The sequence below is a fragment of the Spodoptera frugiperda genome, chromosome 22 (genome assembly GCF_023101765.2).
Source record: "Spodoptera frugiperda isolate SF20-4 chromosome 22, AGI-APGP_CSIRO_Sfru_2.0, whole genome shotgun sequence".
In the NCBI taxonomy this organism is placed as follows: Eukaryota; Metazoa; Arthropoda; class Insecta; order Lepidoptera; family Noctuidae; genus Spodoptera; species Spodoptera frugiperda.
In genome coordinates, this window is record NC_064233.1 from 3,681,299 (window position 1) to 3,705,671 (window position 24,373).

The 24,373-nt window shown below is 34.4% G+C and overlaps 1 protein-coding gene across 2 annotated transcripts; it reads right to left on the minus strand.

The window, feature by feature from the left end:
- Nucleotides 1–3,529: 3,529 nt before the first annotated feature.
- LOC118279922 (segmentation protein even-skipped-like) lies at nt 3,530–23,812 on the minus strand. 2 transcript variants are annotated; one of them, XM_035599774.2, is made up of 4 exons: nt 23,380–23,812; nt 10,321–10,387; nt 9,889–10,021; nt 3,530–5,500 (listed from the first exon to the last, which is right to left on the minus strand). In XM_035599774.2, the coding sequence occupies exons 1-4, from the start codon at nt 23,738–23,740 to the stop codon at nt 5,174–5,176; spliced, it is 888 nt and encodes a 295-aa protein (XP_035455667.1). In that variant the 5' UTR covers nt 23,741–23,812; the 3' UTR covers nt 3,530–5,173. The 2 variants fall into 2 exon arrangements, with proteins under 2 accessions (XP_035455667.1, XP_050558362.1); XM_050702405.1 differs by lacking the exon at nt 23,380–23,812 and adding an exon at nt 17,252–17,464 and having other exon boundaries at nt 3,959–5,500.
- Between the last annotated feature and the right edge of the window lie 561 nt (nt 23,813–24,373).

Here is a 24,373-nt window from a genome sequence, read left to right on the forward strand (position 1 = left end):
ACTCCACCAACGAGGCAGTCAAGCGTGGTCATTAATGCTAAAACCTTCTCCGTGGGATAAAGGCTGTTGATGTGATATCGACGCCAGGTTTTAATAATTCCACCAACAAAGCAGTACACCTATTTAAGAGATATAGCTAACATACCTACATACATACATACAACCACCATACACAACACAGGTAACCCATACATCACTCCCATTAAAGGCCCGATACGTGCGACCGTTTAATTAACACACACACACACACACACACACTGGACGTCCACGCGTCCATGTAACAGGGACGGATTTGGAAAAGGAGTGATATTCATTTATTTTGGGGTGATTTTAGGGTATTAGTTGATTTTACTGTGAGTGTGAGAGAGGTGAGGGATGGTTTCTATGAAATCACATCAACAGGTCATAAGTGGCTACTGCTGATCAAAGGCCTCTTCTCGCATGAAAAAGGTTTGACATTAAAAGCCAGGCTTGCTAAATGCGGGTTGGCGATTTCAAACTTATTAGATTATTATAAGACCAGGTTTCCTCACGATGTTTTCTGTCACCGTTTGTCAGTGGTGTCTAAAAATCTTAGAAATTACATTTAACTCTGAATATGCCATTTTGGTACTTGCCCTTGGTAGGTTACGAACCCACAGCCTCATGCATGAGAAGCGAGCGTCTTACATATATGCCACTTACTGACTTACTGCCGTATTCAAAGACATTTAATGTTTACTTAAAATCTTAAACTATTCCTTGGTAACAATTAAATGACTCTGAGTACGGCAGATACTGACCTATTCGGAAAGGAAATGCGAGATGTGACATTGATAATGTAAATAATTTGACTTTGACATGTCCTTTGTTCCCAAATCCGTCCCAGCATTGTATTGTCGTGGTCGCCTCAGCGTCGTAAGTAACGGGTGCCTTATTAAGTAATTCCGCGCGACGCGGCCGATGGCCGACTCGTTATTGAACACTATATAAACGTTAGCTACTATCCTGAGCAATATAGTATAGAAAACTATGTAATAAACAAAATATATACCGTATGGGGAAATCTCTTACAACTTAATTAAAACCTTATATTTGATATCATTATGGCTGATAATACCTATACGAAAAATTAACGAAATAGGCCCAGTAGGTTAGCCAAAATGTTAATTTTTCTCTTGGAGCTAATTTGAACATTCTTTACAAATATGACAATGCAACAGCCGCGCTACATGTCTGTAACATTCCTAGGCAACATACAACATTACAGCTCTTCTGTGACCAAGAAACATGAAGCTAATCCTACAGAATTAAAACAAATAAGTAGTTCATTTTAATTTTCTATTTTCGTTGAAATATTTTTTTTTATAAAACACGCCGGTAAACGAGCTGACGTATCACCTGATGGTAAGCAATCGCCGCCGCCCATGGATACTTGAAATATAAAACATTTTTTTAATAAACTAGCAGACGTATCACCTGATGGTAAGCAATCGCCGCCGCCCATGGATACTTGAAAGACCAGTGGCGTTATAAGTGCACTGCTGGCTTTTTGGGGGTAAGGCATTTAAGAGTTGTCGGGGAATCAGGGATGCGAAGATTGGGAAGGGGGGAATTGGGGTTCCGGTAACCTCACTCATACAACGAAACACTATGCAAGCGTTGTTTCACGCCGGTTTTCTGTGAGGCCGTGGTATCACTCCGGTCGAGCCGGCCCATTCGTGCCGAAGCATGGCTCTCCCACACTAAAAAGTATTTAATTGTAGTATATAGTAATTACATAGTAATTACATAATATAGTACTCGTCCACAGAAGTGGACTTAGTACAGTACAGTAATTTCAATTAATCCCTACGCGAGACACAAAGTGTTCTCTATTGCGTCTCATATACCGACAGATGAGACGTTAAATCATATGAGTGATCTCCATTTACCACCTTTAATTTAATAAAGACGTAGCCTCACACTCGGACATTAGGCAACATCACAATCTGTTCTCTAAACCCCCAACAGGGGTAGAGTTAGATTAAAATCTAACTAATTTCCATATTATTAAATGAAACTGACTCATTCTGCGACTGAATCATCTATCTATAACGTTCTAAGAACAGGATGGGATGATTCACCGAAATTAAGAAAGTATGTAAGTATACCAATCCTGAATGTTTCTCTAAACTATTCATGCATATTGCTCGACTATTATTACTTGTAGCATCCTAATATATAGCCTATAGTCTTCTTCGATAAATGGACTATCCAATACAAAAAGTATGCAAAAATGCAACGTCGCGCCTTTTATCCCCTAAGGGGTAGGCAGAGGTGCACATTACGGCATTTAATGCCGCTATACAATGTACACCCACTTTTCACCATTTATGTTATAAGTCCCATGTAATGGGGGATGAGCCTATTGCCATATATACTGGGCACAATTCCAGACTCTGTGCTACTACTGAGAATTTTTTTCGAAAAACTCAAAAAATCCCAGTTGTATGTATAACAAAATGTAATTATAAAAAAGTATGTAAGGACTGAATATTCCAAAATTGTAAATATGAAACATTTATTATAACTAGTGGTCGCCTAGTGGCCGAAATTCGACCATATATGATTTAATTTACAATACCACTTAACGTACGTTGAAGGATAATTTTTATTTAACTCAAACTCTTTTATAAAACTCTTTTCATATGAGACGTGAGAATATCATCGCAGTGTCTATCGATTTTGACGTTTTGTCAAATACGATCAGATACTATGCATGTGTGTGTAATGTTTTATTTATTGATTTAATGTACTTTATAAGCATTATTTTTGAAAAATATTAGCGTTCTGTACTTCTCCTACACATAAACTATAAGTGTACCAAATTTTATGCTCCTATGTCCGCGCAATTATCGTAAAAAGAGGTCCAAAGTTTTTGCATCACGTATTAATATATAGATAAGGGAATCGAATCTCTTGTTCTCAATCACGATTCCAGCCTCTCTACAAATTAAACAGGGTGCAGTGCTTGAAAAAACAAAATGACTATGCTTTTACTTTAATTTTTTTTCAAACTTTACTACGACGCCAATGGTTGCTACGGCGTAGCACCATCGACTACGCCGTAGTAAACACGTAGCATAAGTTAGTAAAACTACAAAAATGTAGGTACGTGCCCTTTTCTCCCCGAAGGGAAGGGGAAGAGATGCACATTACGGCACGTAATGGACTTTACAATGTACACCCACTTTTCACTTCTGTTATAAGTGTAAAAAGAGTAACGATGGAGTTTCTTGCTCGTTCTTCTCCATTCGAAGCTACACTTTGGAACGAGCGCCTAGCTTCACTGACAGACAGACTGACGGACAATTCAATTTGAAGTTCCAAAAGTGCCTAATTTAGGATTAATTGACGTAATCCCAAAAAGAGCCCAGTAAACTTTGTCCGACCAGGGTGTCGAACCCCAGACCAATTGACTCACTCAGCTATATAGTATATATTTTTTGATATCGATCATATCAAGTATGACCTAGTCCTTACAAAGAGAAAAATGAAACAACAAAAATAAATGTATATAAGTAATAACTTTCTTTTATTTTGTTCTTTTATAATTAAAATGTAATTTACAATGTTCTCCTTATACACTAAGGGATCTTATATTAATTAAATGAATTATTTTATACCAAATAATCTAACTCCTATGAACACTAAACATTTATTTTTACGTTTAAAATATACACAACATTTACAAGAAATGGTTTGCTCAGACTTGCGACTAAAAGTCGTGGAATGTTATTATTTCACATCATTTACATAAAAAAAAATTATGACACTACTTGGTAGTTATATTAGTTTTCGAGTCATATGCGTTCATACATTTTATGGGATCATGCAACTAAATCTTACAAAACGTAATAGAACGCATTTCAAGGGTTGTCCATTTCTAAAATAATATTACAATCACTTTAAATACAATCATTTTGATTTCAACAGTACCAGCGGTGTAATTTTAGACCAAACGTATAAGAAATGCTTTATGCTTAATACATGACAATAGTTCGAGAAATGTTATAGTATATGAATGTAAATGGTTCAATAACAATTTGTTCTTAAGTATACAAAATAAACGCACGCGATTAATCGCAAGTCTGCACAAAATCTTACTAGCGGTCGCCATTTTCTCCGATGACGTCATTATACAAAACAATTATTTTTATACATAATTTCGGTATTGCACTAATTTTAAACTACTATTCGTTTTTTTAATTAATTATTTATTTATTTATAATATACTTTGGCTTTATACATTTTCTACAAAAAAAGTGAAAGAAATACAGTAATTGTACAAAAATTATTTATACGAAAATGGAATTTAAAGGTAAGTGTCACACAACGCATCGCACGCATTCCGTATGACGTCATCAGCACGTATCGCATGTAGGCATTGCCGATGATGCGGTCCGTACGATGCGGATCAGTGGACGCAGTTGTATGAGTTTCTATACAAGACAAACTAAAATCCGTTGCGTACGATACGGGCCTGTGGACGCTTACCTTAAGAATTAGCATAGGTTTAAAAACATAACCTAAAAATTTGTGAATTTAAATCTCGAAGTTCTTAAAAAGAATATTACTTTAGCCAAAAAATCTTTATCCTTATAATAAATTGTAGCAAATCAACTTGGAATGAATAATTTAAATCACCAAAAAAATTATCTTAATTTTACAAACAACCTGTACAACACAGATAAAAACGTCTTTTTAAAAAAGTAAAATTACAAAATCATTCATTTCGTTCACTCTCGTTCACCGCTATGACCAGCATTCAATAAATTAATTAAAAAAAAAACTATTTACAATTGTTTTCTCCAAATGGGTTATGATTTTTATAATAAGTCTTTACGTTACAAAATGTAATTCTTGCGTAAAGATTTATTATTTTATGATTTTATGCCCAAAAATACAATCACAATATCTATTTCTGATAATCGCGTAATTACAATATGGCCGGCAGTCTCGACACTAATACCGACAAAATCCAATCGCTAAGTCGTGCATCCCATTTATATATTTTCAACCTTATCCTTGTAACGGAAAGTTGAAAATCTATTACAACCGATTCCTATCGTAATCATTGTCGAGGCTACCAACCAAGCCCATTTGGGAAACTTTTTAAACCAAAATCCCGTCAAGAGAATTACATAGAAAATTATTTATCAACATTTAAGTTGAAATTTGAATACGCGGGCCTTAGCGACGTTGCTTCGGCGTTGACTGGGGAGGGGGGTGTTGGGGGGATGTAGGGGTAGCGGGGGTAAGTGGGGTAGGGGTATGGGTAGCCTGCGGGTAAGAGTTGTGGGTTGTGGAAGGGTGGGATTAGGGCGGGGGAGGGGTAGCCGTAGGGTAGGCCTACAGATGAGGCCGCGGCCTGCAGGATGGAGGCTGCGAAGGCTGGGTCGCTGTAGACGGCTGCGTACGGCCATGCGACGGCTATGCGCTGTCTTTTATCCTTCATCCGCCGGTTTTGGAACCATACCTGTTGACAAAGAAAGTGGTTTAATAAATAATTGTTTGAGTTAAAATGTTTGAAGTTAATTTATCTCTAATTGATGGAAACACTAAACCGCAACAAGAAATACGAGAATTTAAAAAACAATAAGGTTTTATTTCGTTATTACCCGATTATACATAGTTATACAGTTGGTGGCGTCTCCTTTTAAGCTTAGGATGCCAGGAGGCATCGCTTTTTTTATTTATTTATAATGTTACAATAAATACAGGGTTATGCATGTTGAATAGCAACCAAAAACCACTAAGGTATAAACTTAAAACTCCTTATATCTTACAAGTCTAATAAATAGAATTCTAGAATATTCAAGAAATCTTACTAAAAATACATCATTGGCACATCAATTAGTAAAACTGCTAATAAAGTTATTATTATTATTAAAAATGAATAGAAAACATCGTCCATGGCCCATGACTCACGACACATCATTACAAGATGTGTTAATCAATAGAATAAAACACTATTATCACAACAAAAGGTTATTTTTAACGTAAATTGGTCAAGAACGAAATTAATATTTCTAAGAAAAATTTAATTAATTACTTTTTGTCAAGTATATGTTAGGTACTAAAAACTAATTTGTTTTATAATAAAGATAATACTTGATTTGTATAAGTGAATATACCAAATGAAAGAGGTTTAATGTGATTATTTATAATGAAACTAACAGCCGTACTCAAAGACATTTAATGGTTACTTAAACTACTCCTTAGTAACAATTTTGTTCCGAAAACAATTGCTAAGGACTGGGTTAAGTTACTATTGAATGACTCTGAGTGGTAGAAATCATTTCATCATGGTGAAACAGGCGCCAAATATACGAATCTAAAGAGTTTGTATGTTTAATTTGAACACACTTATCTAAGGAACTACTGGATCGAATTGAATGATTCCTTTAGAGTTAGATTCTGGTAGTCCATTTATCGAAGAAGCCTTTAGGTTATAAAACATCATGCTACGCTCAATAAGAGCCGGAGTCGCTAGTACTAAAATAATCTTTTGTAGATTTTTCCACTATGTTGAATATTATGAAAAAAAATAACAGTTATAATAATAAGAAGTGCGCATATTTAGCATTGACACGCTAATTAATTGCCCGCTTTCATGTAACTGAGTAGTCGTAAATTATTTAGTGTGTGTATAACAATATTATTAGAAAAATGTCTAGGCGGCTATTTTTAGAACTATTAAATGAAGGCATGATTAATGTTTCTTTAGTTTTTCGCCAGCGTTATTATTTTATATTACTATTTACCAATGACTATGTTTACTATGTGTATGTCATTTACATGCACTCACAATGATTCTATGGGTTGTACGGCAAATTGCAGATGTTTAAAAAATCATATTTTTCTTTTTATTTTCTCTATCTTTTTCTTTATCTTATTTATCTCTTAACATTGTCGGAGGACTAGAGGTGGATGAATGAGTTTATTCCGGGCGTAAAGGCTGAACTTGTACAAATTTTGAATTAATCATGTTCTAGTACAATGGTGTATCTCAATATACCTCACTTTTGGATTTATGGAAGCAAACAAATGCGAGAAACAACTAAAATATAATTTCCAGCTTAAAAACCATCAACTCTGTTGGAGAAATTTTGGAAAATCCAAGATTCCAAAATGTTTTAAACAAAATCTACGAACATTACTTGTCAGTCCGATCCTTCTAAGATCATTAAACACAGCATAATGGCCGCCCTTACAATGTATGTACACAAAGACTTTCCCTCCAAAAGCCGCCATCTTTGTCTGCAAAGTGTTAATTGGCGGGAACCGCGCCAACGTTCGCACAAAACGACTTTCCTTTAGCGCTTCCAAGAAGATTATTGCATTTTATTGTGCAGAAATAATAAAACAAGGGGCTTAACGGCTCAAAGTCAAATACAAAAGCCGAGAAGCAAACTTTGAACGTAAATATAAAACCTCTTTCGTTACAAAATCAAAACAACAAATCCAAAGACAAGTTCTTTTTTTTAATGAGCAATGATACGCAATTTGTTCGGCCAAAGTCGAACCTTAAGATCATTATTTCGTACAAGATCAATCAAAGCCGCCGCGACATCATTGCGCAACGCTAATCTAGAGATTCAAAAGCTCTATTCATTTATTGACACGTTACACAGCATTTACGACACTAATAAAAATTAATCACAATAAACAAACATTCGAATAAAAATCCAGTTCTTTATAACTCATCAAATGGTAGCCGAAAGGTATAATTTAATAGTTTTTAATTGGTATTATCGCGTCGTAAAACAGATGCCCATAGACAAGCGATGAAGTGTTTTCATTCACTCACTCACTAATGATGGACCGGCTGAGGTTTTGTTGACAGCGGTGAGCGGGTAACTTAATCGCTTTGCGTTTGTAAACATTTTCTAGAATTTTAACTTAACTTTTGTAATAGGTTTTACGTTATTTTGTGTTATACTTTCAATAACAAAATATCTAACAACGTTTTTTAAATATAAATGTAAAATAAACATTCATTTCATTTATGTATCTCCAAAATGTACTATTTATCTCAGAAACAAGCATAGCGCAAGATTAATTAATAACCTATCTCTACAAACCAATCACTGTAACAGCTGTCACAGGCTGTAATTAAAAAGATGGAATATTTGGAATTTTATCACACCTTTAGCCAAGCAACCATTGAGACCACGTACTAATAATATGGTCACTTTATAATCCGAACGTTCCGTTCCCCGTATTAATGTTCATTAGCGTCGCACAGCTACCGAATAACTCGGTCGGCTTCTTTTAATGCCTATCAACAAATTAGCATGAATGTAAAATTCGAATGAAGTAATAAAAAACATATGTTTTTTTTTTTATTTCTCTACGGTTTTTCTTTTTTTTTTATTGAAAGTGATAATTGACATTATGACCGAACTGAAGAATTTAAATTTAAATTGGCGTGTAGCTGTTTTGAATTTGGAATTTTATAATTGAAGCTTGTTTTTTTTTCTATTTGTTGGTTCTTTAATTTGAATTTTGTTTTATGTACTTTATTTTTTTATAGTGTTATTTGACAGTGAAGAATATTTGTTTGTATGTCGCTTATCGTTCAACATTTAATAGCTTATTTAAAACCTTATTTTGTCAAGTAACAAAAACACTAAATTTTCTTGTGAGATCTTGACAATTTCTAGAAAAGTTATAATATATTCCGAAACAAAGCTATTCCAACCAAGCCACGTCGCTCACACATTATTCTTTAATCAAACACCATGTGATTCTTCTCATATTTGTACAAAAATTCTAGCAAATTAGCGAACATAATAGCGCATTCGTTTTAGATGGAAATTATTGTAGATCTAATTGAAGTTTATTGAGGCATCATACGATGTAGTCATGAGTTCTAGTTAACGAAACAGTTTCATAGCTGTTTTATTAGCATACTTATATTTTACTGAACTAAAAATCGATAAAATAAAAGATTTTTCTATCACAATGAAATATCATTCACTCAAAATTGAACGAATGATAAACAAATCAAAGTGACATAACAATTTTTACAGGCAAAGACAACTCCATACAGCCAACGGCAAAGGAAACGTTTCATTATGCCGGATGCAAAAAAAAAAACAGTCATAAGTATTCATGACTGTGATCTGCTACTTGTTAAGTGATGTTCGACTTGTCAATTGATAAATGTTACGAAAACAGTTGGCACTTTATTATCGGACAGAGGTCGCTTTTATTCAGGACAAATCGTGGGTGGTATGGATTCTGAAATAATGCCCGTTTTGTACGTGTCACATTGCGGGGGCGTGCTGAAAATTGTATGTGATTGCAACCTTTTTGTAAGTTTCTAGTGAAATTCTTGGTTATAATTGACTGAGTCATTGTTTAAGTGTGCCATTGATGTTTTTAGTAGTGTTAAATGACTTCATGGAAATTGCAAGTTTTGTAGAAAAGCTAGCTGTTCAATTTAGACAAGATTCACAGTACTATTAAATATTTCATTATTTTTTAAAAAAATAACCTAAAAATGTTACCTAAGTCATTGTTTGTTCTTGATTTTATTTTATTAATTTTATTAAGTCCGTTCGCATGGACACAAATTCTACTAAAAAGGGAAACCTATTATTAGCCTTAATCTATGCAATTCACATAATCTATTAAACTATGTAACGCTGTTAGTTTTCTAAATAAATAAATAATAACAAATCGTACTAGTCAAAAATAAATGATAGTATTCTAAATTCAAATTAATATCGATGCTTACTAACAATACAGAAACAAGACAGTCGTTTAGTAGTATTTTTTTCTTACTGTATTGTTAGTGTAGCATGGATTTCCGCAAAGTAACGCCTGATTCTATTCTATATAATTATAGATGCTTACCTTGATAGTCGATTCAGGAAGCTGCAATTGGGCGGCCAGCTCACATCGCCGCGGTCTTGACACGTAATTCTCTTTCATAAATTCTTTTTCCAATCTCGCGAGTTGCTCTCTTGTGAATGCCGTGCGGTATCTCCTGTTGAAAAAGGAAAAATAATTGATTATAGACACCAACAACGTATGATCATGACGGGTGACAAATTGTCATCTTTATCGTATAAAATCGTGATTATTTTGAAATAAAGTCAAAATCAAATCATATATTCCAATTAAACCGTACATTCTTAAAGATACTTTTCAAACATCAATAAATAGTAGTCTTTCAGTCTGTCCGTCAGTGAAGCTAGGTGAAGTGTAGCTTCGAATGGAGAATATCAAGCAAGAAACTCCATAAAGACTGTTTTTGAATTAAGTACATAATATTTATAAACAAACCTGATGTTTGGATCGGGTGCAGCCTGGTTGGGATTTGTCATCTGCTCCGATTGTGGACTTAAGGATTCTGTTGACAAATAAAGATATAAGTTAAATATGGAAATCTACAACGCAACTGATGAAACGTAAAAGAAAGATAAACAATTTCGCATTTACTGTATTAATTAGCCTATTAAAGAAATACGAAATAAGAATAACACCATATTACATGTTTCATCATCATATCAGTCACAAGACGTCCACTGCTGAATAGGCCCCAAAAAATCCTTGGGTGAAGCTACAGAGAGTATCAGACTCTTTAAGTACAAGTTGCTGCCTCATGTCGCCCGCATCCAACTTGTTCCTTTAATGACCAGAAACCCTGTTCCTAGTCCTACTTATAGCCGGATAAGCCCCCATTGACAACTTACACGTTTTGCTTACCCAAAAATAGACCAAAACATAGTTTATAACATAATCATAAATCATAATCCATATCAGTACTTAGAAACTGAGCTACCAATGACTATCTATAAAAACAAGAGCTGTATGCCAGTACATCGAGAGGACCGATTATGAGATATCTTAGCGTATTTTAAAGGGTTGTGAGCACCACTTGAGAGCGGTTAGCTTTACAATTATCTTAATTACTCTTACGTCTAGACGTTTAGACATTAGCTACTTGATCGGGAGCGACACTTCTGTTTTGTGGTTCCATTTTGTATCTTGATTGTTGAGGAGTAGGCTTTCCGCTTGCTGCGTCACCCGTGGAAGTCATATTTCAGGAGTTATAAGATTAAAGATTAAAGAATTATTCGTTTGATATTTTTTGTGTTTTGAGAAATAGATAGCGGTGATTGTGTTAAAATAGCCAGAATCAATGATCCTATACTTACAGTTACAGTAAATATTTTCATTAAAATTGACCATGTTTAATTGAAGCTTCCTAATATACTGTTACTTCAGGAATTAAAGATTCAGTATTGTGCTTCAACAACTTCTGATCTCTGTTTAATTCGAAATAAAATTGGAATGTCACAAAACGAAAGAAAGTCGAATCCTTAAAAGCTAATTATTCTCTCGAAGCCCGAAATTGACTTGTCGTAAAACAGTAAAAGAAGTTGTAACCGAACGCCTCGCCCGGGAACCAGTAGCCGGTAACCGACCGTAGGTGCTAATTGCGCGCACCCAGACTTTCAAGACCGACATTAACAGAGCAAACACAAATAAGCTATTGTCTAATTAAATATTTTCCCATGCACAGGTTTGTCTATTTCATACAAACACGGCACAAAGGGGCCGAACAAAAGACGATCGCCGCTCAATTTATAAAAAAAAAAGAAACAACTCGACCAAAAACGAAGCCGAACTTTACAAATCTGATTAGTCGCTGAAGTGGTTCTAAATTTAAAAAGGGCGCGGCGAACTGGCTGACTACGACGGCGCTATTTGACATGACCGTTTCGAAAAAAGAACATCGGACGCTTTTAAAAAGTCACGTATTGTTTTAATGGCGGCGTGATTAAGACGTTCATTCGTATTTCCGTTTCGTAAATTACATTAGCGTTGTCTCGTTTATGTTAAACGTAAATAAAGATGGTTTCAAAACCACTTTAACAAATCAATTTATAGGTAACTGAACCAAAAAAAAATACGACTGAAAACTTTATCTGTAATAATTTCGCATTAGAAAATATTTATTGGTTTCCTGAGTGCATTGAACTAAGCGATTCATATATTTTTTTAATCGTCATCCGTGGCGTCTGCCCCACTTGAGTCGTTCCCATGCTGGGTGGCGACAGAACACTCAAAAACCAATTTGCAATAGTCTAGCCGGAGCCGCGGTGGCTTCCTCTCGATAATTTGTTGTCATACACACTTTTTACGTTACAAGTTACAACCTCTTTACTGATATCTATGGTCCCCAGCTGCGCTATTATGGCGTGTGTCTTTTTGAAATAGGAACGAGGAAGCGATTGACAATTTAAAAAGGTTCCGAATTTAAAAGCTTCCGTTCTATATTTAGGAAGAGATTCGTGTTTTTTTTTTATTTATTTTGTGTGACATGGAATCTATTTTATGTGATGTGTGTTGTTTTTTTTTGTCTTGACATCAATTCGTGGTGCGGCTTTTAGTAATATTTTAGTTGGTTCCTGTTTATTAATCGTAAATTAGATTAGATATGATTTCGAGTGGTTATGTTCGTTGGGACGGTTTGTTTTTTTTTCGTAACTAAAGGAAGTATAGTATGGGAAGTTCCAATCAGATTTGAGAATTTGTTACGTATAGATCTACTTAACATAAAGTACCCTTAGTACGAATTTGCTTTACGTTTAAAGTAATCAAAACGTAAGATAGCGCATCGCTTGAAACTAGTCGAGTTCCTCGTCAAACAGTTACGTGAGTAAGCTGATAAACTAATAATTAATACAGTGCCGTTTTTAGGAACAAATGGTTTTAGTACAGTAAGAAACTGATTCTCCTTCTAGCCTTGCCCAAAGCGGGGAAAGTCATTGGATGATTTCCCCCCCCTATCACATAGACCCTCTTGTGATGCGATATTTTTAATTAAAAACGATTTTAGCACCAAAAAAAAAAAAATCCTATAACAACCTAGTTATAATAGATTCGTAACATCTCTCACTCATGACAGATGACAGATGACGTCACCGCCTAATGGTGTCGCTTCGTTCGAATTTCGAAACCGCATCTTTGTTTCAAAATGTCTGTTAATGTGTAGTGCACACAATACTTCGTCGCGTCAGTTAAAGCTGCGGTTACACTGTACGAGGATAATTGTCGTGAGATACTTTTCTTGTAATCTTGCTTTAGATCAGTGTGTGTTCGGCTTTAAATATTTATTTAAAGTCAACGTCAAAGCATTTATTTTAATTAATCCTAAATTAGGCACCTTTGAAACGTCAAATTGGATTGTCCGTCAGTCTGAAGGTATGTCAGTGAAGCTAGGTGCTTTAGAATACCTATGATATTCGTTGAAATACTTTAAAAAAATGTGTTTAAAAATCTAAATTCTTTTGATTACACAAACAAAACTAAAGCATAATACATATATTTTTACATTAATTATAGTGAGACAAGCTAAATTAACTAAAAAAATCAATTAATCAACCAATTTCTCCATTAATGTATAAGTATACTGCGATTTTTTTAGATTAAAACTAAAGAATAAAACAATAAGTTTGCAAATTGGCTACAAAAGAGCACATTTACACGTCAAAAGCATTTGCGAATGAAATACTTAAAGGATAAAGGCTATATTTGTCTTCACGTCATTATAACTTAGAACCTAGCCTTGGCGTCCCGATAAACGATATCTAAATAAGACACTCATTATTAACAACTATATTATGACACGAATCGTGATCCATCCATTATCATACCCACCAAAACTGGCAAACACATCATTCGCCTAATAAATGACACCTAATATGGCAACACTGACATTTTTAATAATTAGCACTGGCAACATCTATAATAGGCTGAATGGGTATGATCATTGCCTAATTTGTTGCAAAAAATTGACGAACCAATCATAGATAGATAAATATTTTTAAAGAGTGTGTTGTTTATTGGATTTTCAACCGTATCCTTTTGATAATAATGTTAAAAATCATTTGACATTGTTATTATGGAAAGATAAGTCAAGAAGAACGAACAACGAAAATAATGATATCACACGAATAATGTGATTCTGTTAATAGATTTTAAACTTAAATAAGTTTGTCATAAAATCGAAAATCATTTGAAGAGATAAGGGTCGCTAGATGTACGAGCAATTTATTAAATTTGCATTCTTCGAGACAGAAGCTCAACCCCATAAATAAACTTAGCTCTAACAACAAAATGTCACCAACAACAAAATTAACCCGTGACACGACATCACCCACAACAAAACACAAAAGAATAATCCAATAAAGCTTCCCATTCACAAACCGACACTAAACGGCTAATTAATCGCAACACCGCTCAATTTGCGAACCAAACTGCCGCAGTAATAGGCGGAAACCGATAGCCTATACATTAACAATTGGATTATCGAGAATTGCCGCCGCCCCGTGCGTGGCACGCTCCGGTAATTGTATTGCCATGAATGGCTCCCCTTAATACGTTTATTGTCTATGAACACTGGCTGGTTTGATCGTTCTGCTGATTTTGAATTAAAACGACATTAACGGATTATTGGATTCTTGGTGTGTTTGTGATTTTATCACGATTTTGGTAATTACGTCCGTGTTTGTTGATGTATGAGTTAGAAATTAATGCTTATAATTTAATGATTACCTAACCCAATCCTTAGCAATTATTTTCAGTACAAATAATTAATAGAATAGTTTAATAACTCATTAAATGTCTCGGAGTACAGCAGTAAGAATCATATTTTGTCCTATATAAGACTCTTTCCAATGTACTACTTGATTAAAATTGACACAGCAATTTTGATCATCAAACCTTTGAAACTAATATTACCAAATTCGAACTAATAACTTCATCACAAAAAAACAAAATTACCAACATCACAATAAAAAATTTAAAACAAAACAATCAAAACTAAATCTCGATGGAATTAAAAACAATTTACAACAAACATGTCAGTGGCATAGAACAATTACTCGATATAAAGGCAATTACCCCATGTCCTCCCCTTCCCCCAAAGTCCCCCAAGTCCCCCACACAATACGCCGACATGATAAAACCCCGTATCTCCGTGTAATGAAGATTAATATCGCTTGGGGATGCAATAAAAATGAAATCAGTTTGGACCCCCAATTGACAAGGAAATATAGCGAGATTGACCCTCGTGTAGTCACTGTTGATCGGTGTCTTAAGTTAGTTTTTTTATGGTGTTGCAAATTGAGTAGCTAATTGATGGATTAGAATATTTAATATAGTTATTTACTAACACAGTTAAGGTAAAAAATGTTTAGTGTTTATAAGTACTCACTAAAAATTTGCTAATTAATTTTTCTTTATTTGTAAATTCGTAGAAAGCAGATAATTTTAATTTAAGTAGGTAAACAATTTACTTCAAACATTTCTGGTGAGCGTGTTAATTTAATTTGTTAAACAGATAAAGCCGTTTCGAAGGTGAATTATCTATGAGTGTTAAAAGAAATCGGCAGAAAACATCATGACATAAAAACTCCTCTATTTTCTATTTCGCAATAACTATAATGCAATATAACATTACAGTAATTGTACTGAAACACAACAAAACGCCGCGTTAATCACAATGGCTAACACCAATTTACATTTACATCTAATTAACAATTCAGCAACATATGCCCAATGCCCGTATAAGCAATAAGTAATTAAAATAAATCGACAACATTATTTCGCTCCGTTTACGTTCAAAGCTAAACGTTCGACGATTTATTGACCACCAATTAAAATGGCCGCCAAATGTCATCTGTCAAATTGTGGCGCGAAATCCACCCACACTTTCTTTTCATAGACAAACTGTTTAAGTTTTGTGGCAGCTGCGGTAAGTTGAATTAATTGTATTTGACGTAAATTAACATTGATTTTATTTATTATTGCTTTTGTTAATGATTGTGGCTACTATTTGATGTAATTGTACAGTTTTATCGCGTTCTTGTTAAGCGCAATGGTTTATTTAATACTAGCGACCCGCCCCAGCTTCGCATGGGTGCAATGGTGATATATTATGCATGTATTATACATATAAACCTTCCTCTTAAATCACTCTATCTGTTAAAAAAACGCATTAAAATCCGTTGCGTAGTTTTAAAGATTTAAGCATACAAAGGGACATAGGGACAGAGAAAGCGACTTTGTTTTATACTATGTAGTGAAGTAAAAAACCATGCGTTAGTGGGTTATTTTAAATGATGACTAATTTATATTGAAATTGGTTTTCTTTCTAGTTGAATGCAAATAAAAGCGTGTTAATAAAGCAATTAGCACACCCAAGAGATAGTTTTTGCTAGACGCAATAATAAAAGCTAACGGTAAACCGAAATAACATTATAGACTAATAAAAATATTTAACCCAAAACGAACAAAACTTAAAAATTATTTTTAATAATATTTTATTGACATAACAAAGAGTCGGCGAAGCTCAAAGATAGTTGTAAAAAGGCAATAATTGACTTAACAGTTTCACAAACTCATATTTACCACTCAAAAACAATTTAACCACCTTTAAGCTCTTCAAATAAGGTTCAGATTCGTGTGTTTCACATTCGGTTGACGGTAAAGTTATAATAGTTTCAGAATTACCTGCCAAAAGTTGTATGTTTATAAAAATGCACCGTTTCTTTGGATTATTGCGAAGGTCGAATACTTTATTGGTGTTATAATAATGATTAATTTAACAGCACATCATTTCGGACGTGTTCTGTCGCCGACAAGGATTTAAGAGCTCAATTTTATAGTGCTAATGCATTTATTTGATACAAGTTTTCGAACAATACTTAAGTGCTTATAAAGTTTTAGAGGCCAGGTCATTGTGTTAAAATTTTTAGGTTAGAATACGGAATTTGTGTTAGGAATGTATCTGTGTCCATTTTGTAAGTAATATTAATGTTTAGTTTAAAAGTAGGTAATACAAAACTACCAAGAAGTGTCTTAAAAAAGATAAACTTTTACCTACTCGATAAATGAACGTAAATAGAAAACTAGATAGAATAGTAATTAACAAATACGAACCAGACACATAGATATCAAATGTGTCAACTGCCTGCCTGAATAATATATAATAATAATATAAAATCATGGCGTACTTATTACTCATTAAGTTATTAATAAAAAAAAACATTATCCGATGTCAATTTTGTTTAAACGTCCAAAGAAGAAATATCTTGCTAACGAATTATTGCCAACCGCAGCATATAAACAACATAATCACGCACGTTTTAATTAAAATATAATAACACCAAAATAAAAAAATAAACAACTAATCTAAACATACCTTTACTCTTAGGTGAAGATGACGGTGACGGTGTACTCTGACCCAAATCACTATAAATATGACTTTTCGATATAACATCAACTGATAACGGCCCTCGAATCGATTTATGTTCAAAAGGAAAATTCCTTAAAGCCTCCATGTTGTATCTTGGCTGTACCACCGCTAGCCTTTGCCTCGAAACGAAAAAGTGAACTGTCAAACTGTCAGTTTGTTTTCGTTGCACGGCGCACCGCCTCAATAAAAATCTATAATGCGTTGACCAATAACGTCGCCCGTTTTTATCCCCACCAATCAGAGGCGTGGCCTCATAATTGTTTGTTCTCTCTTTCCCTCGTGAGCTTTGGAGCTTGTTAGGTCGGTGGCACAAAGGGACCTCGTTCTAGATTTTTGTCAATACATTTTGTTGCAATAGTTTTTTTTTAAGCGTTGGTGGACTACAATTGATTTGACATTGTTTTCGGATTGTCTTTTTATTGCAAGTTACTAATTACTAATGTCATCTTGTTAGTTTAATGGTAATTGATACCTACTTCGTTTTTAATTTTGCAATTCAATTTTAAGCGTTTTTTTTTTTAGTGTAGCGAATTTATTTTGCGATGATTTGAAAAAAAATAAAGCGTAGGTTTTGCGAAATTACATTTTTAATGTGTACGACTTAGGTGTCATCATATAATATGTAGTTGATAATTACTTATTCGAATTGAATAATTATTTTTTTGTTGGATAGCTCATTTATCAAGGAAGGCTATACGCTATAAAACATCACGCTACGATCAATAGGAGCCGAGCAGAGAGGTTGAATCCGTACTGGAGGAGCTAGTATTAAATATCTACGAAAAACACTCGATTAAGGGTACAACATTTTAACATATTCTCTAGATCGATTTACCTAAAAGTTACGAAACCAGACAACCAATAAACCCTATATTACCTACTCAGAATCTTTCTACAACAATATCATTAGAACTTAAAACGGGACATTTACCATGTTTATTAGTTTTTGTGAGTTCATCCGTGATCATGGCGCTTGCAACAGTGCCGAAATATCGGAAACTTACAAAAACTATTAAACATGATAAATATCCCGTTTTAAATTCTAATGATATTACTAGTGACCATGCCAGTTTAAAAACTTATGTCTACAACAAATACTAACCAAGACGAAACAACTACGAAATTAACTCACTCCACTCACTCACTCACTCACTCACTCACTCACTCACTCACTCACTCACTTACTCACTCACTTACTCACGACAATTCATCTCAACTTCGCTCTCACTACACTCCCAGCTTTAACTTTTAATCATGCGCTCTCATCTTCCATAACCGTGCTACTGAACATCATGGACCCTTATTATATGAACTAGGTTATATTAATATACTACGGACTTGTTACGTGATATATATGTGAGGTTATAGTATGGTATAGAGTTGTGGAAAGGAGTTTATGTGAAGGAGTAACGGCGTGTGACCTAATAATTAGGTATTTCAAGCATACTGTGACTTATAATAGGTCAGTTTGCAACGTTTGATATTTATCCCCGAAAAGTTTTTAAACTTAGAGTGCAGCATTACGTTTTACGAAAATGTCTCAGCTAGTACAGGATGTACTTTGACCAAATCACGGAGTCTGGAATTATGCCCATTCTATATGGCTTAATAGCTTAAGTATAAAGCGTCAGTTTGTTAGCGTTCATGTACATGTTCGTAATGTGCACCTCTGCAAAGTAATTTCGGGGATACAATATGTTGGAGCAATAGTACGTTAGCCATATTTTTGCGGTTACCATAGCATATTTGGATCATACGAGATATGAATAATCTGAACTTGTGTCTGTAGACCAAATAATGAGACAATTACCACAAAGACTCTTAAAATGGAAGCCCTCACAACATATTACAAAGTATGCCGCTCCGGTATACATTTCTTCAACAAACAACATCCGAGGACCAGCCTGTCTATATTCCTTGTAACCAACAAGGCCCCAAAAACAAAAGCAAGTACAACCGCATTCACTCACCGTAGCAAACACCAAACCATTCCGAGAACCATTACGTATTCACCAAAAATGTGGAAGCAGTAAAACCAAACTCTAATAGCAAGAAACAAAACTTTAGACACGGCAATAAAAGAGAAATTCTATCTTTCAGCGGCCACAATACACCACTCCATAATTGAGCAAAGACAATGGATTATTGTGCCAACATTTACAATAGAGAACGAACTCTTTACAAACTGTCATTGCTGTTTTGGCGGCAAATTTGACAGACGTCACGCTGAGACAGCTAACAAAACGTTGTTCGTTTTAAACAGTAGCTGGCAATAAAACGCTACTGGTCTACCCAGTCGATGATTTGACAAAATTAAAGCGTGAATTTCTGTTTAAAAGGTAGAATATTGTGTTGTTCTTAGTACAGGTGTCATAAATTGTAATATAAACGATCTATGATTTGTCAAATAACGTGCTAATAAAAATACATGGTTGGTTCGTTCACGAGTTACCAAATTATTTGTGAAGGCCTCACTGGCGACATTGTTCCTTTCAATCGAAGAGTTTTATGTAACAATCTCGTCTTTTGTTCTCTAAAGGAATAGTTAGATTAGCATTTAACATGGAACACCCAGTTTTTGCCAGTTAAGACTTCCATGAAGACGCAAAACTATCGTGCACAATTTCAAACCTCGTACTTGAGATTTTTGGTAGTTGAAAGAACCTATCAATAGTTTGCTCATCTCTAAAAACTGTACAAAAAAACTCAGTACGGTTTCAATAGTCTGTCTAGATTTCTTTCTAGTGGTTTTGACATTACAAATGCTCCATACAAAATGTGTCAAAATTCTATCTCTAGTTAGCCTCTAGAGCTGCGGACCATCTAGCGGGTTTAACGGGGCACCGGCTCGAAAAACTGGAGCAGAAACAGGGTGATTTTAGTCAGTAAGTGTCTGACACTCCCTCTCGCCTCTGGAGAAGTCATTGCCCGATAATTTTCCCCCAATAAAAATTAAAAATCTAGCAAATCTACGTATTTAACTGTCCCGTTAAACAAAGATGTTATAAAGAAAACCATGTGTCTAATACAAAAAATGTACATTCCGTAATATTAACCCATCAACTGTCCATGACTAATCCACGACGCATGTGCATCATTAGCGAAAGATTTGCCTTCAACACTTTTCTACCGACAGTCAAATACTTAATCTGTGACCGTTAGCTAAGTTTTCCTATTCAAAACACAAAAGCAAGCTCCAAGCAAATTGCTAGCAATCATATCACGCATAATGGGAGCAATACGAAAGCACAATAAACGTTCAATTGCCTTCTAGTTCATAGATAAGACAATATAAGGCAGCTTTAGTATCTACTATGGACTAATAAAATTGTTTATTTGTTCCGTACAATCACTGTATCTAACTTAACCCCTTATTGTGTTTTGAAAACTGATAACGTTACTTTCCCTAATAGGATTTTTGTAAACATTATCTATGACTTGAAACTACCTAACTGTGCAGCCGATTTTTTGTGGTATAAGCCGGTAAACGAGCAGACGGATCACCTGATGGTAAAAGATTTCGAAACAACCCTTAATTTCAAATCCCAGTAAGGTCGGTAACGCATTTTCACGTCCATGGGCGGCGGCGATTGCTTATTATCAGAAAGTCAGAGAACAGTGACCGTACGCCGTCGCATCGCAAACAACTCTCATCGCATCACAGATTTCTCGATAAGCCTGCATTTCCATCTACAACTCTTGTATTATGCACCAGAATCAACAATGAAGCTCGATGCGACTTTGCAACCCACAATGAAATAAATCAGAAGAAATTATGATCGAAGAACAAGTTTCAACAACTCCGTTTTTTAAATCTTTTAAATTAAGATTGATTTTTGACATTACTTCTATAGAGTTTCTGTCAAAAAAAAAGGATCGATCCATAGATTTTGGATTAAGATCGGTTATATGTACAAATTAGCAATTAATCAAAAAGTGTTTTTTTAATCCATAAAAATATAAATACGTGATTAGTATCAAGAGAAAAACTGTCAATAATCGAAACAATATTCCCCAATTTTTTTCCACCATCGCCAACACACATTGTCACGAAAAAAAAAAATTACCCGTCGCGTCGGTAAAGTGCAAATGGGACCCTTTTTTACCCTCCCCCATTATTCAACAACCATGTTTTGTAAACAATCTGATGCTCAATTGAGTCCTTAATAGCTAAATATTAGCTGACAATTCAGATGTTTAGGGGTGGTATAAATTTAAGGGGATTATACTTAACCTTGTGCGAGGATTATACTTAAGATTTAAGGATTATCATTAGTATGACAGAGTAGCTATTGTTTTTTATACAATGACTAAGTTGTTGTATTTTTTTTACTAAAATGCGATGTTATTAGTTTAGGAAAAACGGTTTGATATTTAAATCTGTGACAACATCGTGAGTGAATCTGCGTTTATAATTTCTTAATTATAAGTTTAAAGTCGCCAGCTCGTATTGTGCAAGCGTGGTGATTAATGCTCAACCTATGTGAGAAGAGGCATTTTTGTCGCCACTTACAGGCTGTTGATGTGAAACATACGTAATAGCTTTTTTAAAACCATAAGTATTTCGATACTTTTGTCTTAGTAGTTAATAGTAATGATTTGAAAAATGTCATATCTAGTTTAGTTCCCGCAAAATGTTTTAGTATATCTAGACGGAGTAGCATTTATGATGATGATTAATGATAATAGATTTTTTCAGGATTTTCGATTTCATAATTGTTAACAGTATCGAATCATTGCAGATAAAAAAATGTAACTGCACATTTTATTTTTTAAAGATTATTATGAGCAAAAGTATAGTCATTTCTTTTTTCTAGCGTAGCTGCCGCCGTCGGCGTTGTGTAACGACGGAAAACACCTAATTGTATTACAGAAAAATTGCGAATTACACATAGATAGTTATACCAATTTTTTGTCTTTCAAAAATATGTTACTATAAAAATATTAAATTGATAGATATACTTTTTTGTTTTGTTTTTAAAGATTAATTATCTTAAAATAACATCTCTCTTAATTAAAATAACCACAAATAATACCTATCATGTTATTTTTTACAGCAACAAAATTAAAAGTACCGTTACTCAAAAACAAAAAAAGGTTTGCCAAATAGGTATTTTATTACCTTTTACCGATTTCTAAACAATATACCACGGTAAACAAAAAAAGCCGTAATTACGTTTTACAGTTGTATTGTTAAACTTCAAAAGGAAATGCCGGTAAAGTTAGTCGGTAACTTTGTGTCAAATTTACCCAATAAGTACAAATAAAATAGCCGCCATTACGAATTTACCGCTATTCATTATTCATAGATAATAATGAGTATTATGATTTTATTTTTATTGGCTTTTTTTAATGTGTCGGTTTTATTTGATGAGCTTTTTGGTTTAAGAAATTGCGGAACGTTGCGCGTTTGAAATTCGAATTGATGCTTTTTTTTTAATTTGTAATGTATACTTACAAATATACATCAACTCAGGCCTTTGTCTCATGGAGGTAAGAGTACTTTTCCACCAGAGATGTGCTATGCTACGTTGCTATGGATGCGTTTGGCTTCCACCAATCATATTCATTGGTACACATAGGTTCCCTCTGGTGGAAACGGACTCATCTAAGCTGCTTTTTACATACTTCTTTAGCTTCCATAATATTAATATTAAAAAGGTTCGCGGATTATCAGGCTTTTTTCAGATATGATCAGTTTACTGGAACTTTTTTTATAAGCCTTTAAATAATATTAACATTTATTGAATTACTAATAAGTACATAGCCAATAAAAGGGTAGTGTTTTTTATAGTCAGGCTTTTCCGTAGAGCCTGAAAAGTACCGTAGGTAAGTTCCAATCCAGTGAATTTGGGCGCAGCCGCTTACAGAAACTAGCATTAGGTGTAACAACTAACAATATTTTTTTATAGATAATTCGTATTTTTTTATGTACACTACTTAGATTTTTTTGTAAATTGTGTTTTTATAGGTTGAATTTGTATTTTTTCTGTGTCTTGAAAAATGGAACAACAAAACAAAATCACCAACAAATGAGCTCAAAAATATAAAAAAAAAACACAAAACATCCTTACCGTGTTGTCTATCATCCACTCCATCACTATCGACCTCACTCCTCACGCTACCAGGACTCGCCCTCTTCAGTTCCTCCTGCTGCCCTCCCTGTTCACTCTGGAACCCTCCCATCCTCTTATCGTAGCTCATAAAAAAGGGAAAATTCGGTACTCGATTTTGTTGAAAATAGTAATTCATTTTGCCGTCTCTCACTTTAAGCTCCTCGTCTTCAGAATGATCATTGGTTCCTGAGTAATCTTGAGATATGCTATTCTCAATATCGATTTCGGGCGATCGTCGATCGTTGATACCGACAATCGATTCAATCGAAAAGTTCTTCGATGGTAATTTCGTCTGCATTTTGTTAATCTCCGATTCCATCACTAGCTATAACACACTAACACTGGCCACTGCGCGGTTCGAAATCCGAATTTTTGTATTTCGAACGTCCGAATGTCGGTTGTGTACTGAGCTCAGTGTGGCGTTGGACCGACGTTGGGGACCACGCCTTCGAGTGAGGGGAGGTTGTTCCCTTTGTACTCTACGTACACTCAAATTTCAACCTTAACTTTAGTTAGACAGAGTTCAAATTCCTTTACATCTACTTGGAAGACTCTTCAGTAGCATGATACCGGTAAGTCAATTTCGTCTTTATTCTCAAGTATAAAGAGTTCTTATTACAATGTGCTCACAAATAAATGGATACGTATTATGATTTGGGTATAATGTGACAAAAAATGGCTTCCAATAAATAATTTAAATAAATAAGTGCTGCGATGATGCGTTGTATTAACAGCCGCTATGAAACTTTATTCGTTTTGCCGTACAGACGGCAAACGGGACATTATTTGTGTGATCATGGTCTGTTTTATTGAACAAAGATATTTTTTGTTAAGAGTGCTACTACACCAATCGAGCGATCGTTGATGGATGCTATCGATCGATTGTAGAATGAATTAGTCGATTAGAATGGATAGGTCGATGTCAATCGATAGTTTCTACTAGTAAATTTTC

Bases quoted from the DNA above. Each gene is read 5' to 3' on its own strand.
- LOC118279922 (XM_035599774.2), bottom strand. From the start codon at position 23,740: ATGGAATCGGAGATTAACAAAATGCAGACGAAATTACCATCGAAGAAC. The intron at 10,388-23,379 runs GTAAGGATGTTT...ATTTGTCAACAG, and splicing joins AGTGGATGATAGACAACACG to AATCCTTAAGTCCACAATCG. The intron at 10,022-10,320 runs GTTTGTTTATAA...CTTTTTCAACAG, and splicing joins GCACCCGATCCAAACATCAG to GAGATACCGCACGGCATTCA.